Raw genomic sequence first — 20,729 nt, 5'->3', positions numbered from 1 at the left:
ACGGCATTACCGGCTTGTCATCAAGTTCAATTTCCACACAAGAAACTGACAGAATATCCGGTAACATTTGTGATACAGCCTGTACACTTGTGTCTTCCTTCTGTGTCATGACATATCCTGTGCTGACCATGTGATTTTCCCCAGCACTAATGGTGACACAGAACCTTAAACAACATGGCTCAGACATGGGCAGTGAAACCAAAATAACAATGAAAGATGAAAGCAATAGTGCTGGTATAAATCTATTCATTCTGAAAATAGGTTTTAAATTCATGATCTTCATAATATCATTTTGCAATGAAATCTCCAAGGTAATTAACCACATTGTTCAACTTCAGAACATGTATCATCTCCTCACCACAATCTTCCCCAGCTAATGAGAAACAAGCACAAACAAAGTCTCAAGGATTTATCCAACATGCTGAACCCTATTCACAGGTACGAGGGATTTCTCATGGAATACATTCACATACAGCCATTACAAGCTAGCACCAGGTCTAGCGCCATACATGTACCTAGTGATTCACCCTAAATATACCATCAACTATGGTAACAGGGTCACATATATAAATCTGTGGTCCCTTCATTCAGGTGATAACAAGATTCCATTACATATACACTGTGTTAAACTGATTGCTAACGAAGAACCAGGAGATCTACAGCCACACAGCACCTCCCTGCCACAAAATTCCTGCTTTGGGAGAAGATGACAATCAATGATGAACACTTGCACAATGGGAGCTCTGACTGTACAATAATAAATTCTGAGTTTCTCCTACATGAAGGATGAGCTGTTTTACACAAGACACACGCGACACACACACATTATGGTTATAACTATTGCAGGCAGAGCTCCTTGGTACATCATCAATTTCGGTCGGGTGGCTGGGAGGCATGAGTCACATCTTTCAGTACATAGTAATCTTGAAACTGGGAGCTATCACTAGTCACATCCCTCAGTATATTGTAATCTTGCAACTGGGAGCCATCACTAGTCACAATCCTCAGCAGATCGGAATCTTGCAACTGGGAGCCATCACTTGTCACATCCCTCAGTATATCGTAATCTTGCAACTGGAAGCAATCACTAGTCACATGCTTCAGTATATTGCTCCTCAGTATGTTGTTATCTCTGAACTGGGAGTCATCATACGTGATGTTTCACTGTATACTTTTATGTAGTTGGAGCACCTGTCAGCTCATGACGGCCCATGGAATGCTGTAACCAGGCATATCCTTTTATAGTGTGATGGTTGACAAGCTGCCAGTATTACTTACTAGTCACATGTGGTCACCATCAGCGTCTACACCACGGACTCCTTCATTTCCCTGGATCTCTCAGTTCATACCACTTGTATCTCTCAATGTCTCACCACCTACCACTGCCAGCCATAGGACATGGCAAAACACTGAACCTAGAGCACTCTGCTATTTCCTGGCTATGCACATGATCTAAAGGTGAGGGTACTTTAAAAAGTGATATCACTTTTAGACAAATGGGCCAGTTGTAGCCCCTTAATTTAGGGATGATAAAGACAGGGTCGATGCTTGAGAGTAATGAGGTAGTGTATGAAATATTTACATGTGCAGATTGACGGCTGAGATTAAAGACCTTCAGGCCAGGGCATAAGTAGGTACCCGGTGGGCCAGGCCATGACTGGGTACCCGGTAGACATGTGCGAGATAGCAGGCTTATTGAAACTTCCCTGGACTTAAGACATAGGATGAGATGAGGTGACGTGGGTGAGTGCTGCTGGATATGCTCCATGGTGTGAGGTACTGGTGGCGCCCTCAGTCCAGCGACCAGCTGTCCAGAAGACCAAGCATAAAGTGTCTCTTTCACCACTTTCTCACTTTCAATCAACAGTCTTCAACAGGATCTTGTATTTGTCACTTCCATCATCTGAAAATGATATTCAGTGAAATGAATGTTCACCCCAAATGATGATACTGCCTCTCGTTTATTGTAACAGACACACATTGCCCTCCCATCTACAGAAATGGACACACACTGCGACTCCTATCCACAGGATACAACCATTTATCGGAACAGACACACATTGCCCCACCCATCTTGAGGAACAGACACACATGACCCTCCCATCCACGGGAATTGACACACATTGTCCCAAGCATCTGATCTAAAAGAACAGACACACATTGCCCTCCATTTATAGGAACAGACACACTGACCTTCCCATCTACAGGAACAGACACACATTGCCCCTCCTGGACCCAGAAAGACACTTGACTTTTCTGACATTTGACTGCCATGACAGCACCTGTAGGAGTCTCACCTTTCATTCCTTCCACAGCAAACCTGGTCTGATCCCCAACATTGTGAATTACCTGAAACAAATCACCAAAGTATTCCCTCATAAATAGAAAATGTTGTGATGCAAATAAAGCATAAAAGCAGAATCAGACAATGTACAACCACAAGGCTCGGTAGCCTCCCTGACTGACCAGGGTGTATGACTTACTGTGGCTTTTAGAAAGGAGTCCAGCTAAATTGTACTTTGGTGGTGAATTATGAGAAAATATTCCTGTAATGTTAATGGGTCCAGAATTCTGTAACTGAAGTTCAGAGGTACAATAACTCGATTCAACCACATAACGTTTAAGCTTTAAAGGCCTGGGGCCTGTCTCACAAAAGATAGGATCTCGTAACTTTTCTCGTAGCATTTGCACCTCAAATGTTACAGTACACCCTTTACAAATGCTACGAGAAAGTTACGAGACCTTAGGCTTTGTGAAATGGGCCCCTGGTGATCCACTGATGTTCAAAACCTTAAACATGGACAACTAGACAAAGTTGGACAAAGGACAGCAATCCCATTCATTCAAAGCAACAAAGTAACAAGATTTTTTTGTAAAACACCATACTTTTACTCACTTCATCTGTAACAAGAACATGTATTCCTGATGGCCCCTGAATATAGATGTCTCCAATTTGTGATCGCTGAATCCCAAACAAAAGTGACAGTTTTTGGCTCAGCTCAATCACTGTCATCGCCTCCAGGTACACTGCATGGTACACTGCAACATCAACAACAACACAGTCAGTACAAACAACATCACCGACAACAATCAGTACAAACATCACCAACAACAGAGTCAGTACAAACATCACCAACAACAGAGTCAGTACAAACATCACCAACAACAGAGTCAGTACAAACAACATCACCAACAACAGTCAGTACAAACATCACCAACAACAGTACAAACAACATCACCAACAACCGAGTCAGTACAAACATCACCAACAACCGAGTCAGTACAAACATCACCAACAACAGAGTCAGTACAAACATCACCAACAACAGAGTCAGTACAAACAACATCACCGACAACAGTCAGTACAAACATCACCAACAACAGTACAAACAACATCACCAACAACCGAGTCAGTACAAACATCACCAACAACAGAGTCAGTACAAACATCACCAACAACAGAGTCAGTACAAACAACATCACCGACAACAGTCAGTACAAACATCACCAACAACAGTACAAACAACATCACCAACAACAGAGTCAGTACAAACATCACCAACAACAGAGTCAGTACAAACAACATCACCGACAACAGTCAGTACAAACATCACCAACAACAGTACAAACAACATCACCAACAACCGAGTCAGTACAAACATCACCAACAACCGAGTCAGTACAAACATCACCAACAACAGAGTCAGTACAAACAACATCACCGACAACAAAGTCAGTACAAACAACATCACTGAAAAGTCAGTTACAACAGCATCATTGACAACAGTCAGTACAAACAACATCACAGACAACAGTCAGTACGAGCAACATCACCGACAACAGACTCAGTACAAACAACATCACCGACAACAAAGGCAGTACAAACAACATCACTGAAAACAGTCAGTTATAACAGCATCATTGACAACAGTCAGTACAAACAACATCACAGACAACAGTCAGTACGAGCAACATCACCGACAACAGACTCAGTACAAACAACATCACAGACAACAGTCAGTGCAAACAACATCACCGAAAACAGTCAGTACAAACAGCATCACTGACAACAGTCAGTTACAGCAACATCAATGATAACAGTCAGTACAAAGAACATCACAGACAACAGAGTCAGTACAAAACAACAACAAAGACAACAGTCAGTACATACAACATGATCGACAACAGTCAGTACAAACAACATCACCAGAAACAGTCAGTACAAACAGCATCATCGACAACAGTCAGTACATACAACATGACCGACAACAGTCAGTACATACAACATGACCGACAACAGTCAGTACAAACAACATCACTAACTACAGAGTCAGTGCTGAATGTATGGAGAGGCAATTGCTGAATTCTGGTTGTTGTGAGGGGCACTTGCTGTCTTCTGCCTGATGGCAGGGTGAAGTTATGTCGCCCAATAATGAGGAGAGAATGCATTTGGGAGGGCAGTTGATGAGTTCTGAATCTTAGGAAAAGTGGTCAGTGTGTTCTGAATGTTGGATGAAGAAGCAGCTGAAGTGTTCTAAATGTTGGAAGAAGCAGCTGGTGTGTTCTGAACATTGGGTGAAACAGTCCATGTTTTCTGAATATTGGTAGAAGCAGTTGGTGTGTTCTGAATGTTATGACAAGTAATTGGTGTTTTCTGAATGCAGGAAGAAACAGTTTGTGTGTCCTAAATGTCCTAAGAAGCAGCTGGTGTGTTCTAAATGATGGGAGAAGTGGTTGATTTGTTCTAAAGAGGTGAGAAACAGTTGGTGTTTTCTGCAAGTTGGAAGAAGCGGTTGGTGACATCTAAATGTTGGGAGAAGCAGTTGGTGACATCTAAATGTTGGGAGAAGCAGTTGGTGACATCTAAATGTTGGGAGAAGCGGTTGGTGACATCTAAATGTTGGGAGAAGCGGTTGGTGACATCTAAATGTTGGAAGAAGCGGTTGGTTGTTCTGATTGTTTGGGGAACAAAAGTATTTTCAGGGATGAGGCACTGCAAAATTATTTCTGATTCGTTTCAAACTTAACAGAAGCACAGATTTAAAAAAAATGAACAGATTTGCTCTATGAAGCACAACATCTGAACTTTAACATCCCTTGACTATTTACTGCAGCAGCTTGTGTTGCACATGTACACTGTTTCCACCAATAAAGGTGTAACAATATGGTGGGATCATGATTCCATACACAACTCTACGCTGTGCATGTGGTGTGATAGCTGTCTTCATACAGCCATGTTTTCCAAAAGCTGTTATTCTTGATTCAAAACCCAAGAACACTCTCACTTCTTCGATCAAAGCTATTGCAGGGCAGAAACCTCAAGTCATGATGACGTATGTACCTCCATACTGTTACACCAGCATGGGGTGGAGACACAAATGAAGGAGGATGAGAGGTGGCATACCGATGAGCTCACCTGATTCCACTTCCTGGCAGACGTAGAGAGTGAGCCGCGGCCGCACAGCCCTGGAAACAGCATTTGTTTGAGTGACATTCTAGAATCTGCTGGTATAGAGATGACACAACTTTATGGATGATCAGCTTCTTTATTTTAACAATGACAACTGATCTTCAATAAAATTGAATCATCTCTATACAAGCAGATTTTAGAAATCTAGAATAAGAACTGGTATACCCGATCATTGCCCCATACCTATGAAAACAGTATAAGAACCTACACCAAAATGTCACCATTGTTAAAATTTAGAAACTGTGTGATCTGTGTAAACATGGGTTTACTATACAGCTAACTATAGCTGTCTTCAGCAGCCATGATGACATGTATGGTTCGACATACGAGGGATCAATACTGTATAAGCCAGCCATCGGTATATGTGCCTGCCTTGCACAAGTTGTGATCAAACCAACAATCCAATATGGCAACCAACTAAGTTACATTGATTAAAAAATATTAATGAGAAGATACATTTGTTACAGATTGGCTCAGGTGTTGAGGGCATTTGTAGAGCAAGCAAACAAATACTGCTAATGCAAGATACTGGATCAGCTACAAAGGCAGTGAATGACAATACCATTTGCTCCAACAGACATGAAGCCCCCTTTTTTCCTAGATAATAATAGATCCTGAAGTAAATGTTGACTGAACATGTCGACACTGAACATGAATACTGAACTGAAATAATGAAAGTGTTGGTATTTACCTTGACTGAAGAGCATTGTCAAGCCTGATACCATCTGCTAAACCACAGATCTGAATCAAGTCGTCTCGACTTAACCGTAATAAATCAGCACCTAAAAACAAGAAGCAACAATTTTAAAACATAAACTAATGCAGAAACCATATTGCAGTGTTCACTGAAACATAATTCTGATGCGAATATGTTAATGTTATGAGCTTAGAATTAATATAAATAAATCTGAGCATGATTAGTAGTGAGTCTACAGGTTTCTACAAACTGCTGTACAGGAGGACAGCAGGTGTACACAACAAGGTGATGTGATGGACACAAAAACTCACAAATGACCACGCTGACAAACGCACATCTGTATAATGAACTGATCATTACAATCTGTCCAATCCTTACATGACTATATTTAATCTGTCATATAGATAACTAGTTCCTACACACACTGAAAAGAGTAAAGGTGAACTTTACCTGAGAAATTTTGAAAAACCCTTGTATAACTTGTGAATCTGTTAAAATGTAGCCATCGAGCCACTTCCTGAGACGTAGAATCCCCAGGCAATGGCTGAAACAAAGAGGGAGTCACAGCTAGTCAAACCAGAGGTCAAGAAATGTTTGCCACTAATATGGCTATATATACCCCACCACTAACAGAGTATTTTTAACATATTCCCTACTTTTTTCTTTTTGCTCACATACAAGATATGTGAAATGACTGGTGTCTGGAAAATCACCAAACGTAATCTGTCGACAAAATTGAGGACACTGGTTGAAGTATGTTATGAGATATTGCGCTAAAAAGTGGACAAAGTGTCAAAGATCAAGGTTACCCAATTAACAAAGAGTCGTGGTGAGCTTGAAAATAAGGTCAAGGTCAAAAAAAGAAAATCAACTGGTGTCTGTGTAACCCCCAATGCAGGATGTCACCAAATTGGGTACAACAGTTCATGAGATATCACGCTAACAAGAGTTTGAAGGGTAGTCAAAGAGTCCTTGAAACTAAGGTCAAGGTTAACAGAATATACTAATGTCTGCGCGTTTCCCCTAATGTAGGCTGTGACCAAATTTGAAGACATTGGATATTACAGTTCATGAGATATCGCGTTAGCAAGCGTTTCAAGAGTGATCAAGGAGTCGTGGTAACCTTGAAAATACGGTTGTGTTGTTTGCTGACAATGCCATGAAGGTTGTGTTGTTTGCTGACTACGTCATGAAGTTTGTGTTGTTTGGTGACCACGTCATGACGGTTGTGTTGTTTGGTGACCATGTCATGACGGTCGTGTTGTTTGGTGACCAAGTCATGACGGTTGTGTTGTTTGCTGACCATGTCATGAAGTTTGTATTGTTTGGTGACCATCTCATGATGATTGTGTTGTTTGCTGATCATGTCATAAGATCAGCCAATCATTCCAGCCAGTGGATCCACGACAGGAATGCAATATATCAACAGGATGCAAAATTGTATAGCTGACCAGTCAAGGATCCATTAACCACATCTGATCGCCTGTCATGTGTAACCACACCCCACACCATGACACTAGCAACCCCATACCGATCATGGTCAATAACTGTTGCTTTGGCATACCGCTCACCGCTACTGCACCAACAACGTTTTCTGCTATCTGTGAATCTGAGGTCAAAATCTTGACTACTCTGAGAAGATGGTGTAACGCCAATGGCGCAAAGCCCGTCCCTGGTGCTGCCTTGCCCATGTCAATCTTTGGGGCCTATGGTGAGCTGTAAGGGTAACACCCTTGAAAGGCCGCCTTGCTTTCAGATGGGCTTGATGGAGTATTTGTTTATTTCTTGGCCCAGTGAGTGTATATGGTATTCCCTATTGATGATACCTAGTAATTTGAACCTATTCTGTACGGCCATAATGTAATGAGATGATCCTGTTATCCTGTTGATTTTGGTCTACCATGCCCAGGTCTCATTGCTACCTCACCTGTTTGATGGTACTAGTCCCTCACTCTATCATCTATTATCCATGTTGTTTGATCATTGAGACACTGCCTCAGAGGCATTTTTCAGCATGTGTTCAACTCTATTGCATTAGTGATCATGAGTTCTCCAATACGTTTACAGAGGTCACCCAGTTTACAGAGGACGCACCCTTTCACCTCAATGTTTGCTGCTTTCAATTTCTTAGTTCCTCTATGTTTTGTTGATAGTATATTTTATGAAAAAAGACAATCATTAACAAGCATTGTTGATAGGATATTTTATGAAGCACAATACAAGGACAATAAATGTTTCCCTAATAAATGACCAATCCCTGGACAAGAAGATACTTCTGACTGTGGACCTACTTACCCCTGTGGTGGTCTGGTCTGACTCTGGTGTGAGCACCTGTGGGGTGGAGGTGATGATGCGTGGGGGGAGGTGAGTGGGAGGTGATGGCGTGGCAGGTGATGGACTCAGTGGTTGTACCGGCGTCCTGAAGTGTAACAACACATAACATGATCAGAAAACAACACAGCCTTCATGACATTGTCACCAAACAACACAAACTTCATGACATGATCACCAAACAACACAACCATCATGACATGGTCAGCAAACAACACAACCGTCATGACTTGGTCACCAAACACAACTATCGTGACATGGTCACCGAACAGCACAAATCCCATGACATGGTCAGCAAACACCACAACCGTCATGCCATGATCACCAAACAACACAACTGTCATGACATGGTCAGCAAACAACACAACCGTCATGTCTTGGTCACCAAACACAACTATCATGACATGGTCACCAAACAACACAACTGTCATGACATGGTCAGCAAACAAAACAACCATCATGACATGGTCAGCAAACAACACAACCGTCATGACTTGGTCACCAAACACAACTATCGTGACATGGTCACCAAGCAACACAACTGTCATGACATGGTCAGCAAACAACACAACCGTCATGACTTGGTCACCAAACACAACTATCGTGACATGGTCACCAAACAACACAACTGTCATGACATGGTCACCAAACAACACAACCGTCATGACTTGGTCACCAAACACAACTATCGTGACTTGGTCACCAAACAACACAACTGTCATGACATGGTCAGTAAACAACACAACCGTCATGACTTGGTCACCAAACACAACTATCGTGACTTGGTCACCAAACAACACAACATTCATGAAAGTGTCAGTCTAAGTAAAGTTAGTCTCAGTACGTTTCAGTACACTCCACTACTGAGTCTAACAAAACGTAGTAGGAAGTCGTATCAGGTAACCTTTGAGATTGACCAATCAGAACATAGCTTACCAAATCGTGAAAGTGTACATTTGCACATACCTTTTCATTTACCTCAGAAAGGTCTGTTCCCGAATGATTCCGAATGCTGTTTTCCATACGATTGCTACCAGGTAATGCACATGAAGCACACTACAATACTGTCAACAGTGAGTAACTGTCGCTGATAACAGGGGTTCAAAAATATGTTGAAAAGCCACTTGGCACAGGGCAAGTGGCTTCACGAAAGTAACTTGTCCTGACAAATTTTCCACTTGCCCTGATTTTATGACACAATGTGTGATGTTAATGTTTACTGGACTATTTATCGAAGAGTGATAATTTCACTCTCTACTACCTTTACTTCATAATTACAGCGAACTTTAATAACTTCATTATGAGCAGATATGAAATTAAATCCAAGATTATTTGCAGTTTGAAACCATAAGTGGAAATTATCTGGTAGTCCACGGACAAGTAAGATACCATTATCTGATTGCCCGAAACGAAAACTGACTTGTCCCGGGCGTCGGGCGATGTGATTTTTGAACCCCTGTGATAATGTCGTTTTTGTCAATATTCAAGGATGTCACCTTGCAGAAATATTAGCTAATGGTAACTATGTTATCAGAAAGCACTAAGCATATATACTGCAAGTCAAATACCTGTTTTTTATGCGAATTTTCTTTTATTGAGGGATCAACATCAGTGACTAGCTAATTTATAAGTCCCGCCAAACCCTAAACAGTAGCTGTCTGATTGGTCAAATCCATTTGGCCTTCTCATGCTTCATTGGACGGTTATAGGTCACTCAAAGGTGCACCCGATGCAACCTCCTACTAGGTTTTGTCAGACTCAGTAGTGGATTGTAAGGAAAAGTACTGAGACTAAGTTTACTTAGACTGATGACAGTGTCCGCAAACAACACAACCATCATGACATGGTCAGCAAACAAAACAACCATCATGACATGGTCAGCAAACAACAGAACCTTCATGAGGTGGGCAGCAAACAACACAACCATCATGACATGGTCAGCAAACAAAACAACCATTATGACATGGTCAGCAAACAACAAAACCTTCATGAGGTGGGCAGCAAACAACACAACCATCATGACATGGTCAGCAAACAACACAACCATCATGACATGGTCAGCAAACAACAAAACCTTCATGAGGCGGGCAGCAAACAACACAACCATCATGACATGGTCAGCAAACAAAACAACCATTATGACATGGTCAGCAAACAACAAAACCTTCATGAGGTGGGCAGCAAACAACACAACCATCATGACATGGTCAGCAAACAACAAAACCTTCATGAGGTGGGCAGCAAACAACACAACCATCATGACATGGTCAGCAAACAACAAAACCTTCATGAGGCGGGCAGCAAACAACACAACCATCATGACATGGTCAGCAAACAAAACAACCATTATGACATGGTCAGCAAACAACAAAACCTTCATGAGGTGGGCAGCAAACAACACAACCATCATGACATGGTCAGCAAACAACAAAACCTTCATGAGGTGGGCAGCAAACAACACAACCATCATGACATGGTCAGCAAACAACAGAACCTTCATGAGGTGGGCAGCAAACACAACTATAGTTAACAAACACGGAAATACTGCTTATGACAACTGAAGCTTTCCTGCTCAAAAGTGACAAGCAACTTTCTATTTCACAAATCTTTGTTTCAGGTTGAAGATTTTTATGGATATCAACTTCTTTATATGAGAACACAACGTTTCGGAGTTAATGCTTACACCTTCATCAGGTGATTGAGAATGGGGTACAGAGCTATATTTATATGTACAGGTAAAACAATAACCCCCGCAAGCAAATTCAACCAGAAATTGGCCATCTCTGAACACATTCTCAAGAACCCTGGACACTCAATTCGATGGGAGGACACTAGGATACTATCTACCAACAACAACAACTGGCGCCAAAGGAAACTGCAAGAGGCCATTGAGATCCAGAGACAGAAACCAGCAATCAACCGTGACCAAGGAGTGTACCTACCAAGTGCCTGGGACTTATTGATAAATTAATCTCATCTATCTGTGTACATTCTATCTATGTAATTCATGTATAGCCAATCTACCCGTGTACATCCTGATCAACTTGTGTTTGTACATGTAATCATGCTCTTCAACCCTCATGCAAATCATGTACATCATCCTTAATCCCCAATCATGTACACCATCCTTAATCCCCAATCATGTGTTATGTAAACATCATCCAATCATGCATAATGTATCACCATTGGTTTCCATCCTTATCCCCAATCATGTACATCTTCCTTATCCCCTATCTGTGTTATGTAAACATATCCTATCATCTGTAATGTATTACCATTGGCTTCCATCATTGTTATCATAACTGTCGGCTTCCTGTCAGTGCTTGGTTATACTGGCTTCCAGCTTTCGTTAATTCATTCCACTTGTTACTTTGTTATTGTTTTACCTGTACATATAAATATAGCTCTGTACCCCATTCTCAATCACCTGATGAAGGAGTAAGCATTAACTCCGAAACGTTGTGTTCTCATATAAAGAAGTTGATATCCATAAAAATCTTCATTCTTATGTATTTCACTTCTAAATGCCCTTCAAAGATTTGTTTCAGGTTATTCAGATGAATACTGAATCAAGCTTCCGGGAGTATATTTTCAAACTTGTTTTCAAAGCTATACAAACATATTCCAATACAATAAGATGTCATTAACTATAACATATAATCAATGGAGACACCTAAAACAAGCATCTGCCACAGAGATGCCTCTTACATCAGGCACTGGGGATCATATGATCCCTATTAGCATAGATTTTCTCATGGCACACTATACATATAACAGTCCGAAATATAAGTATTTTATTTTCAAGCATATCCTAGAATAATTTGTCTCTAGGTGATAAATCCAATTGGATCCCTCTAAAAACAAGCAGTTGAGAAGTTGCTGTGATCCCCAGCTCCCAAGAGTTTCAGGCAAGCCTATTTGATATAAGGACAGTTTGTACTTACGGCGAGTCTGTTGTGCTGGGGACGGTTGTGATGGAACACACACTGGGTGAGATGTTGGTAGGAGACTTCAACAACTGTGAAGCCTGTGCTGCCAAAACTTGGTCTAAGGGCACCTGCAGTATCAAAAACAGTTTCTGTATAATGCTGTTCCTCGATTATCTACATACGGATTACTAGTGAATGCTTAGAAAGTAGTCAAATGCAACACGCTACCTTTGGGATCCTAGATATCATATGTTAAGGATCACTAATATCTTTCTATACACTTGGTCATTGACATACTAATATAATATCACTCATAAATATCCCAATATCCCATATCTTGTCCAGTACACATTAATTTTAGAGGGAGGGGTGGGGTTGGGGTTGCTGGGGGTGTCATTCAAATTGTACATGATACTCTATAAAAACCATCATCTCCCCTCCTGGCCAAAAATTATGAATGATCCCTTATAGAGGCAGATAATAGTCCTGTTGTTCATATTGCATAACCTTAAGCAGACACAGAAAAATATATTTTCAACTGAAGTTTCCCTTAATAAAGAAATGATGCACAAGACTATGCTGAGTTCTCTTTACTGTCATACACTTGCACATGCAGTCAGTACAACACAGTTCCATCTAAGAGATGTTTACCTACTTGCACCGGGTGCAACCTAGCATAAACACCTAGTTGCACAGTCAAATTTCAGTTGCAATGTAGTGTGTTAAAATGTCATAAATTTCAGTACACATAAACATATTTCCATGATTAAGTACCATAGCAACAGAGAGACACAGTTGATCCTTGTCTACAGCAGCTGCCATAGCCGAGATTTGTCTATACATAGCAGTGCTTTTGTGACATATTTATTACAGTTCAAAAGAAAAAAGAGCTGACACACTTATGCTTACAATGTTGGATTTATTGTTGATGTATCTTTCAAAAATTGACTTGCACATGGTGCACATTTGACTAATAACTAGGTTGCACTTTCTGATAATGGGTTGCACCAGTGCAATAAAGCACTAAATCGAGCCCTGTACAATCAAACACTTCACCCTTCAGTATGTCGCATCAAGTACTGCTCCCTTGGCTTTGCCATAGAACAACGATCTCTTTACTGACAGATCTCCCCTAATATAGGGGTAATGCATTGATAACAAAACTATGACAACATCCCTTAGAGAAATACATTTCATTTTATCTTTCATTAATCCTGATAAGTCAAAGGTTTAATTCTGTAAGCCACAACAAAGACAGTCCTCATTTGGAGTATGACATACTGGCTGAATATACTTCATAGCTGCCTGCAGTTGGTAATGACCTGAATATCAAACCTGGTTTAAACTCACCTCTGTAAGAACTGTGCACTCATATGAAGGTTGATATTTTTCCTGTCAATGAACAGAATACGAAGACTGAATGAACTGTGACAGCAAATGAAGATTTATTAAAATCTAAATATTTTAGATATTTAAATACTTACCTTACCATAGGTCTCAAGCCTCGCTTAATAGGAGATCTGACGGAGATGAATTGCATTCAAACTTGAATGGCTCCCTCGCAATCACGACTGTCAGGATACAGAAGCATCTGGATCTCTCCACTGCACATGCACGCAGATTCCTCGAAAACTTCACTTTTACTTCCCGGTCCGAAGAATCCGAAGTGGGGAGGAGCATCCAGCGTTGGGAGGGAGTTACCGCTCTATGGTAAGGTAGGTACCTTACCATAGGTCTATAGCATATGGATACAACAGCCTGGACGGTGGTGACGGATTCCCGAGGACCGCCAGTGTGTAATAACTCCCACATATGCCTTGGGGTAGACGAACCACTACTGATTCTCTGCCACCACCTCATCACAAAAAACAGGCACTGGAACAGAATCAGAGTGGCAGGTCACGTACTAACCACCGGAGGGGTACAGTGTCTTATCTCATGTAAGTACAAGATCCCTATAGAACAAGGTAAGTAACAACATACCTTAAAGGGCAACCGGGCGAGTAAGTTGCTGAGCAACTACTAACGGTCCAAAAGATTGCAATCCCTCCATGTCTGCTACTGCTAAGTCACGTTGGTAATGACTAGCGAAGACCACAGACGACTTCCAGAAACAACCAGCCATGATATCGGGGACCAAACAATTCCTGTGCAGGGCCATAGTTGATGCTAATGCCCGGATCTCATGAGGGTTATACGCCGCTAGAATTGTCTGCCTCAACCAAAACGCTATGATGTTTCTGTTCACCTTTTGTCGACGTCGAGACTGGTAGGAACAACCTCTTCCTAGTACCTCGACGCGGTGCGGACTTCCTAATATACAGCTTCAATGCCCGAACTGGACATAGTAATAGTTCTGCTCTATCCTCCTGCCCGACCATAGATGAAATTGGCGTGATAGAAAACAACCTGTCCGGCTCACCTGGCAGCTGGTTCTTTGCCAGGAAATCCCACAAGAGTCCTAGGTGTGCTACACCTTGTCCAGTCTGTTCAAAGCAGACTCTAGTCACGTCCAGAGCGTGTATCTCACTGACCCTAGCTGCCATAGCTAAGGCCAGTAAGAAAACAGTTTTCCTAGTAAGCAGGTCAAAGGACGTCGTTTCCAAGGGTTCATACGGACGACCTCTCAAATGTTGGAGTACAACATTCAAATCCCTGGCTGGAGGCCGAAACTTCACTTTCTGGTCCTCCAGCTCGAATGCTTTCAACATTGCCACCAATTCCGGGATCTTAGAGACCCTTCTGTCACCCCTCACAGCCAGTACCGTGTTTAATGCTGACAAATATGTGCTAACTGTGCTTCCTCTGAGTTTCTTCGAGCAGTGCAAGTATCTTAAAACTCAGCTATAATCTGGGGCAATGATGTGAGAGGGTCCTGCGACTTCTGGGTGCAAAAAATCTCATAGGTAGTCCACTTGTTATCATAGAGTGATCTCGTGGATGGTCTATGCACCCTGGCGATAGTCTTTGCCACTTGCGACAAATAACACTTGGCTTTAAAAGTCCTTTGCAAATGGACCAAGCGCACAGATGAAACCGTGCTGGGTACGGATGCAGCAGCCGACTGTGTGGATGACAGTCGGTTCCACTCTGGACGGTATAAGAATTCATTCCGAAACGTCGCTACTGTGAAAATATAGAATTACCTGTATATAAACTGTTACATCTTGTCCTCCCATATGCTTGTAAACGGTATAAGAATCCATACCGAAACGTCGCTATTGTGAAAATATAGAAGTTGATCATCCATAAAATTTGTTCCGTCACCTTCAGCTCAGCAACTTCTAAAACGCCTCTGAAACAGTTTATTCGTTGTCTTCATGGAGACATGGCAATCCAAACTATCAACATCCTCAGCCGCCTGGAAAAGAAGCATATCCAAGCCAGCAACCACCTCACACCTGTATATAAACTGTTACACCTTGTCCTCCCATATGCTTGAAAACGGTATAAGAATCCATACCGAAACGTCGCTATTGTGAAAATAAAGAAGTTGATCATCCATAAAATTTGTTCCATCACCTTGATCTGACTGACTCCCTCCTTGGGATATAGCGACTTCTGCCTCTTTCTTGAGATCCAGATTTGCCACGAAAGGCAGAAGATAACGCCTTAAACTCTTCCTGCCACAAGCAAGCATCTAGGAAGCCTGATCTACGAACCACTGTGGTCATTGGCAACGTTGTCCTAATATGGCCTAACAAATCATGCAGTACTTTACCCTGCCACACAAAAAGCGATGACAGGTGCTCTAATCTAGTTTCATTGTGCTCCGTCAAGTCTACTGATGCCGCTGATGTGGCTGAGGCCAATGCCAAAATCGGCTTCAGACTATGCCGTAACTCCGCATATCTATGGCCTGCAGCCTCGAGTCCTGCACCTCGTAAGACGTCGACAAGGATAGCCTTTTAATAGCCTCATCCAGTCCTGCACCCGAATCAGCAAAGTCCAAGCCATGAATCTTGTACTCTTGTTTCTTAATCTTAGGTGCCCTTATGGTTGCATTCAGCAACAAATCCTCATTGAAAGAAGAAATAGCATCCGTTACCATTGGGTGAGGCGGGATCAACAGTTCCGCCTCAATCCTAGTAGCCTTGTCATTGTTCACACCTGACGTGGGAGAAGGATCCAATTGAATATGGCAGATAAGGGCAGGTAGGATCCCTCGTCATCCTCAAGCTGTGTTGGATCGTAGCCAGGGGAAAAACACTGTTCCTCATCTGCTGTCCAAGACACAGTAGACTTACGCTCCGGCGTCCGTCTCCTGTAGGATGACTGTCTAGGACGCGGCGATCCTGATCTAGACCTAGACCGTCTATCTCTGTGTCTACGATAACCAGATCTACAGCTGTGCTCCGGCGATCTAGACGTTGAGCGTCGGTTTCTGCAGGCACTCGACAAACTACTACAAGGGCTCCTAGATTGCGACCTCCTACCGCCAGTACCCTCCGAGCATCTCCTATCCCAAGGCACATTGTTGGCGTTACCAAAAGCAAACACTTCCGATCCAGACGACGGTCTGCTCACTGTAGGTCTGACTTGGGGTGCGCTACGCACTGGCGCCGGCGCACAACCGCTGTCCTTGCCCTGCGCCGAAGCTACTAAGTCTGTGCCAAGCTGAGCTGATCCAATTATCGGCGCCGTGTTCCATTCGCCTGGTGTCAACCCAGGGGTAGGTACCAGTAACACCCTGAGAATCCTCTGCACTTCTGGATGAGTAAGGGCGTCCGACCTCGTCACATCCACCCAACCTCCTGCCTGGGTGGAAGGCGTCGGCGTCGGCGTCGAAAGCTGTATAGTCGTCGAAGTTGGCGCTGCACCGGACATCGGCGCCTGCAACGGCTCTGGCCTCTGACATGTCCCCAGAAGAGCAGGCATTTCCAATAGAGACAAAGGAATCGCTGACGGTTGATTCTCAGGCGAGCCAGGGAGAGACAACCTAGAGCCCGCTGACGACGCTGGAGATCTGGACATCCTCCTTAGCTGTTGAGACTTTCTCCTTTTGACGACAGCTAAATAGGTCTTGAAATCTTGTACTGAGAGGTCCACTCAAACTGAGCACCTCTGATGTAGGGAACAGGGAACCGCAGCACAATCTGGACAAACGGAGTGAGGATTGCCGGATTTACGACCCTTGCAAATCTGACAAAAATGTTGTGTCATACACAACAGCTGTAACAAATCGAAATAACGCACTGATAAGACAGGGTGGAAACAAACCCCCCTTAACATAAAATGGACTACGCCACACATCGTGCTACACATGTTTGCAACAGAAAAGTGAAATCACTATCACCTTAGCCTAAACAAAGCAATAAAATGAACAAGCCTGACCGTGGTGGGCACCAAAGAGTTAGAATAAGTGCCCTTAAGAGACAAATAACCATCCGAGAAACTCACAGAGGTAAATGAACGTAAAATAGAGACATGATGACATATGTCATGCAAGGTAGCCTGCACGTGTATAAAAACTAAAATTACATGTTAAAATCGACACGATTGAAAAATATACATACCAAATACAAAACTCTTGAAAATAACAAGCAAGAATCGAAAAAAGCTGCAACTTTAATCGATTGAGAAAATTATTAGCAATCCAAACCCGTCTGTCTCAGACGACGCTTGAAGTAAAAGTGAAGTTTTCGAGGAATCTGCACGCATGCACAGTGGGGAGATCCAGGTACTTCCTTATCCTGACAGTCATGATTGCGAGGTAGCCATTCAAGTTTGAATGCAATTCATCTCCGTCAGATCTCCTATTAAGCGAAGCTTGAGGTAATATGCTATAGACCTATGGTAAGGTAAGTAAAAAATATATCTGTGGCTATAGGTATCTAATGAAGCATAACTCAAACAGGATAATGACATGATTGTGAGCATGGGCCAGACAACGGTTAACCCTGGCTCTTCTTATTCACTCATGGACTGTTCGGACAGATCCTGCAACATGCTCCCTTCTCCCTCATCAGGAGATGATATATCCCACCTATTCGAAAGAACAAATCATCTGACAGTTACTTAATGCTTTCTTAGATTAAGTTTGAATCGTTTCCAAGGAAATAAAGAACAAGAGTCATCAGAAGGTGGCACATCCCCCCCAGCTCCCAAATAATTGAAAGGACAAATCATCTGACAGGTACTTGATGTCTTTTTAAACTCTATTTGAATCGTCTCCACAGAAATTGTGAAAAATCTAGTAAATGTAAATACATGTAAACAGCAAAAGGTACCATGTTAAGATCTGCCTCATATATCTGCAAAGACCTGTTGAAAGACATCAAACTTTAATGGTTTTTAAGTTATGCTCTGGAAACAAAGACCATCCTCTCTTTTGAGACAAAGTCCGAATCATTTCCATGGAAACCAGGAATATAAACTGACAAAAATCTGTAAATAGCAGGGGGCACCACCATGCACTCTGCTTCACACATCTGCCAAGTTTTGCTGAAAGATACTGAACACTTTTCGAGTTGTGCTCAGGAAATGGAGCCAATCCCACACTTTTGAGACTAAGTCTGAAATGTTTCCATGGAAACTGGGAAAAATATTAATGCCAAAAATCTGCAAATAGCAAAAGACACTTCTGTCGAGAGATATTAAGAAGTTTTTGAGTTGTACTCAGTAAACGAAACACACTCTTCCCTTTGAGAATAAGTCTCAATAAACAAGGCACCACCTTCGGTTCTATCACGCTTTGCGGAAAAATATTGAGCGTTTTTTTAGTTATGCCCCAGAAATAAAGGTCCACCCCTCCCACTAGACTAAGTCCCAAATGTTTCCATGGAAACCGAGAAAAATATAACTGCAAAAAAATCTGTAAATAGCAAAAGGCACAACCATAGCTTCAGTTTATGTCTAATTTTAGTCTAAAAATATTGAATGTTTTTTCCATTCATGATAAACAAAATGATTACAGATGGATAAGGCAACAACAACATCCCCCCACATTACGAGGGATAAAAAGGTCCAATAAGGAAGGTGTTGGACACAGATTTCAGGAAATGATTCAAAATTTTTACTTTTTCTGCCTCTGACCTCTTCTCCATCTTCTCCCGATCTGTCTTGTGTTTTCTGTCTGCGCCTTTGGGCTGAAAATACAATGACAGTGGAGTACAGATGGTGCCATTAACCAGCATGAAATAACAACGGACTCTGGTTGCTACAAGAAAGACAATTCTGCATTACGATGTTGTGAGTCTTCAGACAGCTGGACCACCAATACATCCTGCTGGAACTGATTTAATGTGATGTTTATTCCTGACATCCATACAGATCAGAGTAACTGAGTGATCACAGTGGCCTGTGAGGAATCACATCCTGACCAGTGGTTCATAATGAGAATGTAACAAAGCAACCAATTCCACCAAGGCATCACAAACCAGCTAAGTGCTGGAGATTTATTTTCTTCTACCAATGTAGTCAATAGTGTCAATGCCTCACCTTAAAAACTTTAACTTGACAGGAAGCACAATGTAATAATTTAGAATCGGGTCCATTGGAGTAGGTTTCGACTTGGATTCTGAAGGGCACGCCCTTTTCTCCACCATGTTTCTTGGCAGTGAACTCCGTGCTGATACAGTGGACCCTGATGTACACCCCTGTCTCCTTTGTAGGGTCCCAAATAAACTCTGTCTGATTCAACCGAACAGCATCTAGATTCATATCGATTAACGCATATGAGAGAGGAACGTCTGAAATGAAATGAAAAGAGTTGGACAAGTAAGACAAAATTTAATGGGGGAATGAGCATGGTTTTACACTACTCATAGCAATGTTCCACCTGGTTCCATTCCAGCAGATAACACCAGACATACTTATCTACTATAGGTTTCAGGTGACAGTGCACTCTACTGAAGGACAGACAACCTACCAATATCTAGAATTCTCTCCCCTGGTCTGTTTCGTTTCCAGGCTTCGATCTGTTCTCTCTCCATGTACTGTAACCGGCGCTCATGGAACAGCACTTTAACCTGGCTCTGTAAAAACAAGTTAAACATGTGTTTTATTTGAATCAATCAAGTTCAATGAATTTCTGAAGTCAGATAAAGAAATGAGTTGACTTTTCTCTTTTCTTTCAATGAGATATTCACATATAGATGCTAGTTCCCTTAATAAACACTTTCTCCAGTTTCTAGAATACATAGACTTGAAATCTATGACATGGGTCATAATCCTGCATTTTATGGAAAAATGTGAGTTTCTTACTCTGAGGAATTTCCCTTGATATTCAGACAGATCTCCTAGTTTCTTCAGCTTGATCTCATATGATTGGCCTGAAACAAACACACAGTACAGTGTCTGC

General features: G+C 42.0%; 1 protein-coding gene across 2 annotated transcripts in view; it reads right to left on the bottom strand.

Annotated features, from left to right (window-relative positions):
* Positions 1 to 229: 229 nt before the first annotated feature.
* LOC137298207 (transcription factor CP2-like) overlaps positions 230 to 20,729 on the bottom strand; it is a 40,381-nt gene continuing 19,881 nt past the window's right edge. Inside the window, exons 5-17 of one of the 2 annotated variants that reach the window (XM_067830375.1) lie at positions 20,633 to 20,700; positions 20,298 to 20,403; positions 19,868 to 20,118; positions 19,447 to 19,515; positions 13,778 to 13,819; positions 12,443 to 12,555; positions 8,463 to 8,586; positions 6,618 to 6,711; positions 6,162 to 6,252; positions 5,405 to 5,466; positions 2,897 to 3,039; positions 2,298 to 2,349; positions 230 to 1,903 (exon numbers count right to left, since the gene is read on the bottom strand). In XM_067830375.1, coding sequence (XP_067686476.1) covers positions 1,857 to 1,903; positions 2,298 to 2,349; positions 2,897 to 3,039; positions 5,405 to 5,466; positions 6,162 to 6,252; positions 6,618 to 6,711; positions 8,463 to 8,586; positions 12,443 to 12,555; positions 13,778 to 13,819; positions 19,447 to 19,515; positions 19,868 to 20,118; positions 20,298 to 20,403; positions 20,633 to 20,700 — 1,262 coding nt within the window. In that variant the 3' untranslated portion in view covers positions 230 to 1,856. The remainder of the gene's footprint in view (positions 1,904 to 2,297; positions 2,350 to 2,896; positions 3,040 to 5,404; positions 5,467 to 6,161; positions 6,253 to 6,617; positions 6,712 to 8,462; positions 8,587 to 12,442; positions 12,556 to 13,777; positions 13,820 to 19,446; positions 19,516 to 19,867; positions 20,119 to 20,297; positions 20,404 to 20,632; positions 20,701 to 20,729) is intronic. The other variant, XM_067830376.1, reaches the window with a different exon arrangement.

Source organism: Haliotis asinina, chromosome 10 (genome assembly GCF_037392515.1).
Source record: "Haliotis asinina isolate JCU_RB_2024 chromosome 10, JCU_Hal_asi_v2, whole genome shotgun sequence".
In the NCBI taxonomy this organism is placed as follows: Eukaryota; Metazoa; Mollusca; class Gastropoda; order Lepetellida; family Haliotidae; genus Haliotis; species Haliotis asinina.
Note: the sequence above shows the minus strand (reverse complement) of the source record. Positions and strands in the feature narration are given on the sequence as shown.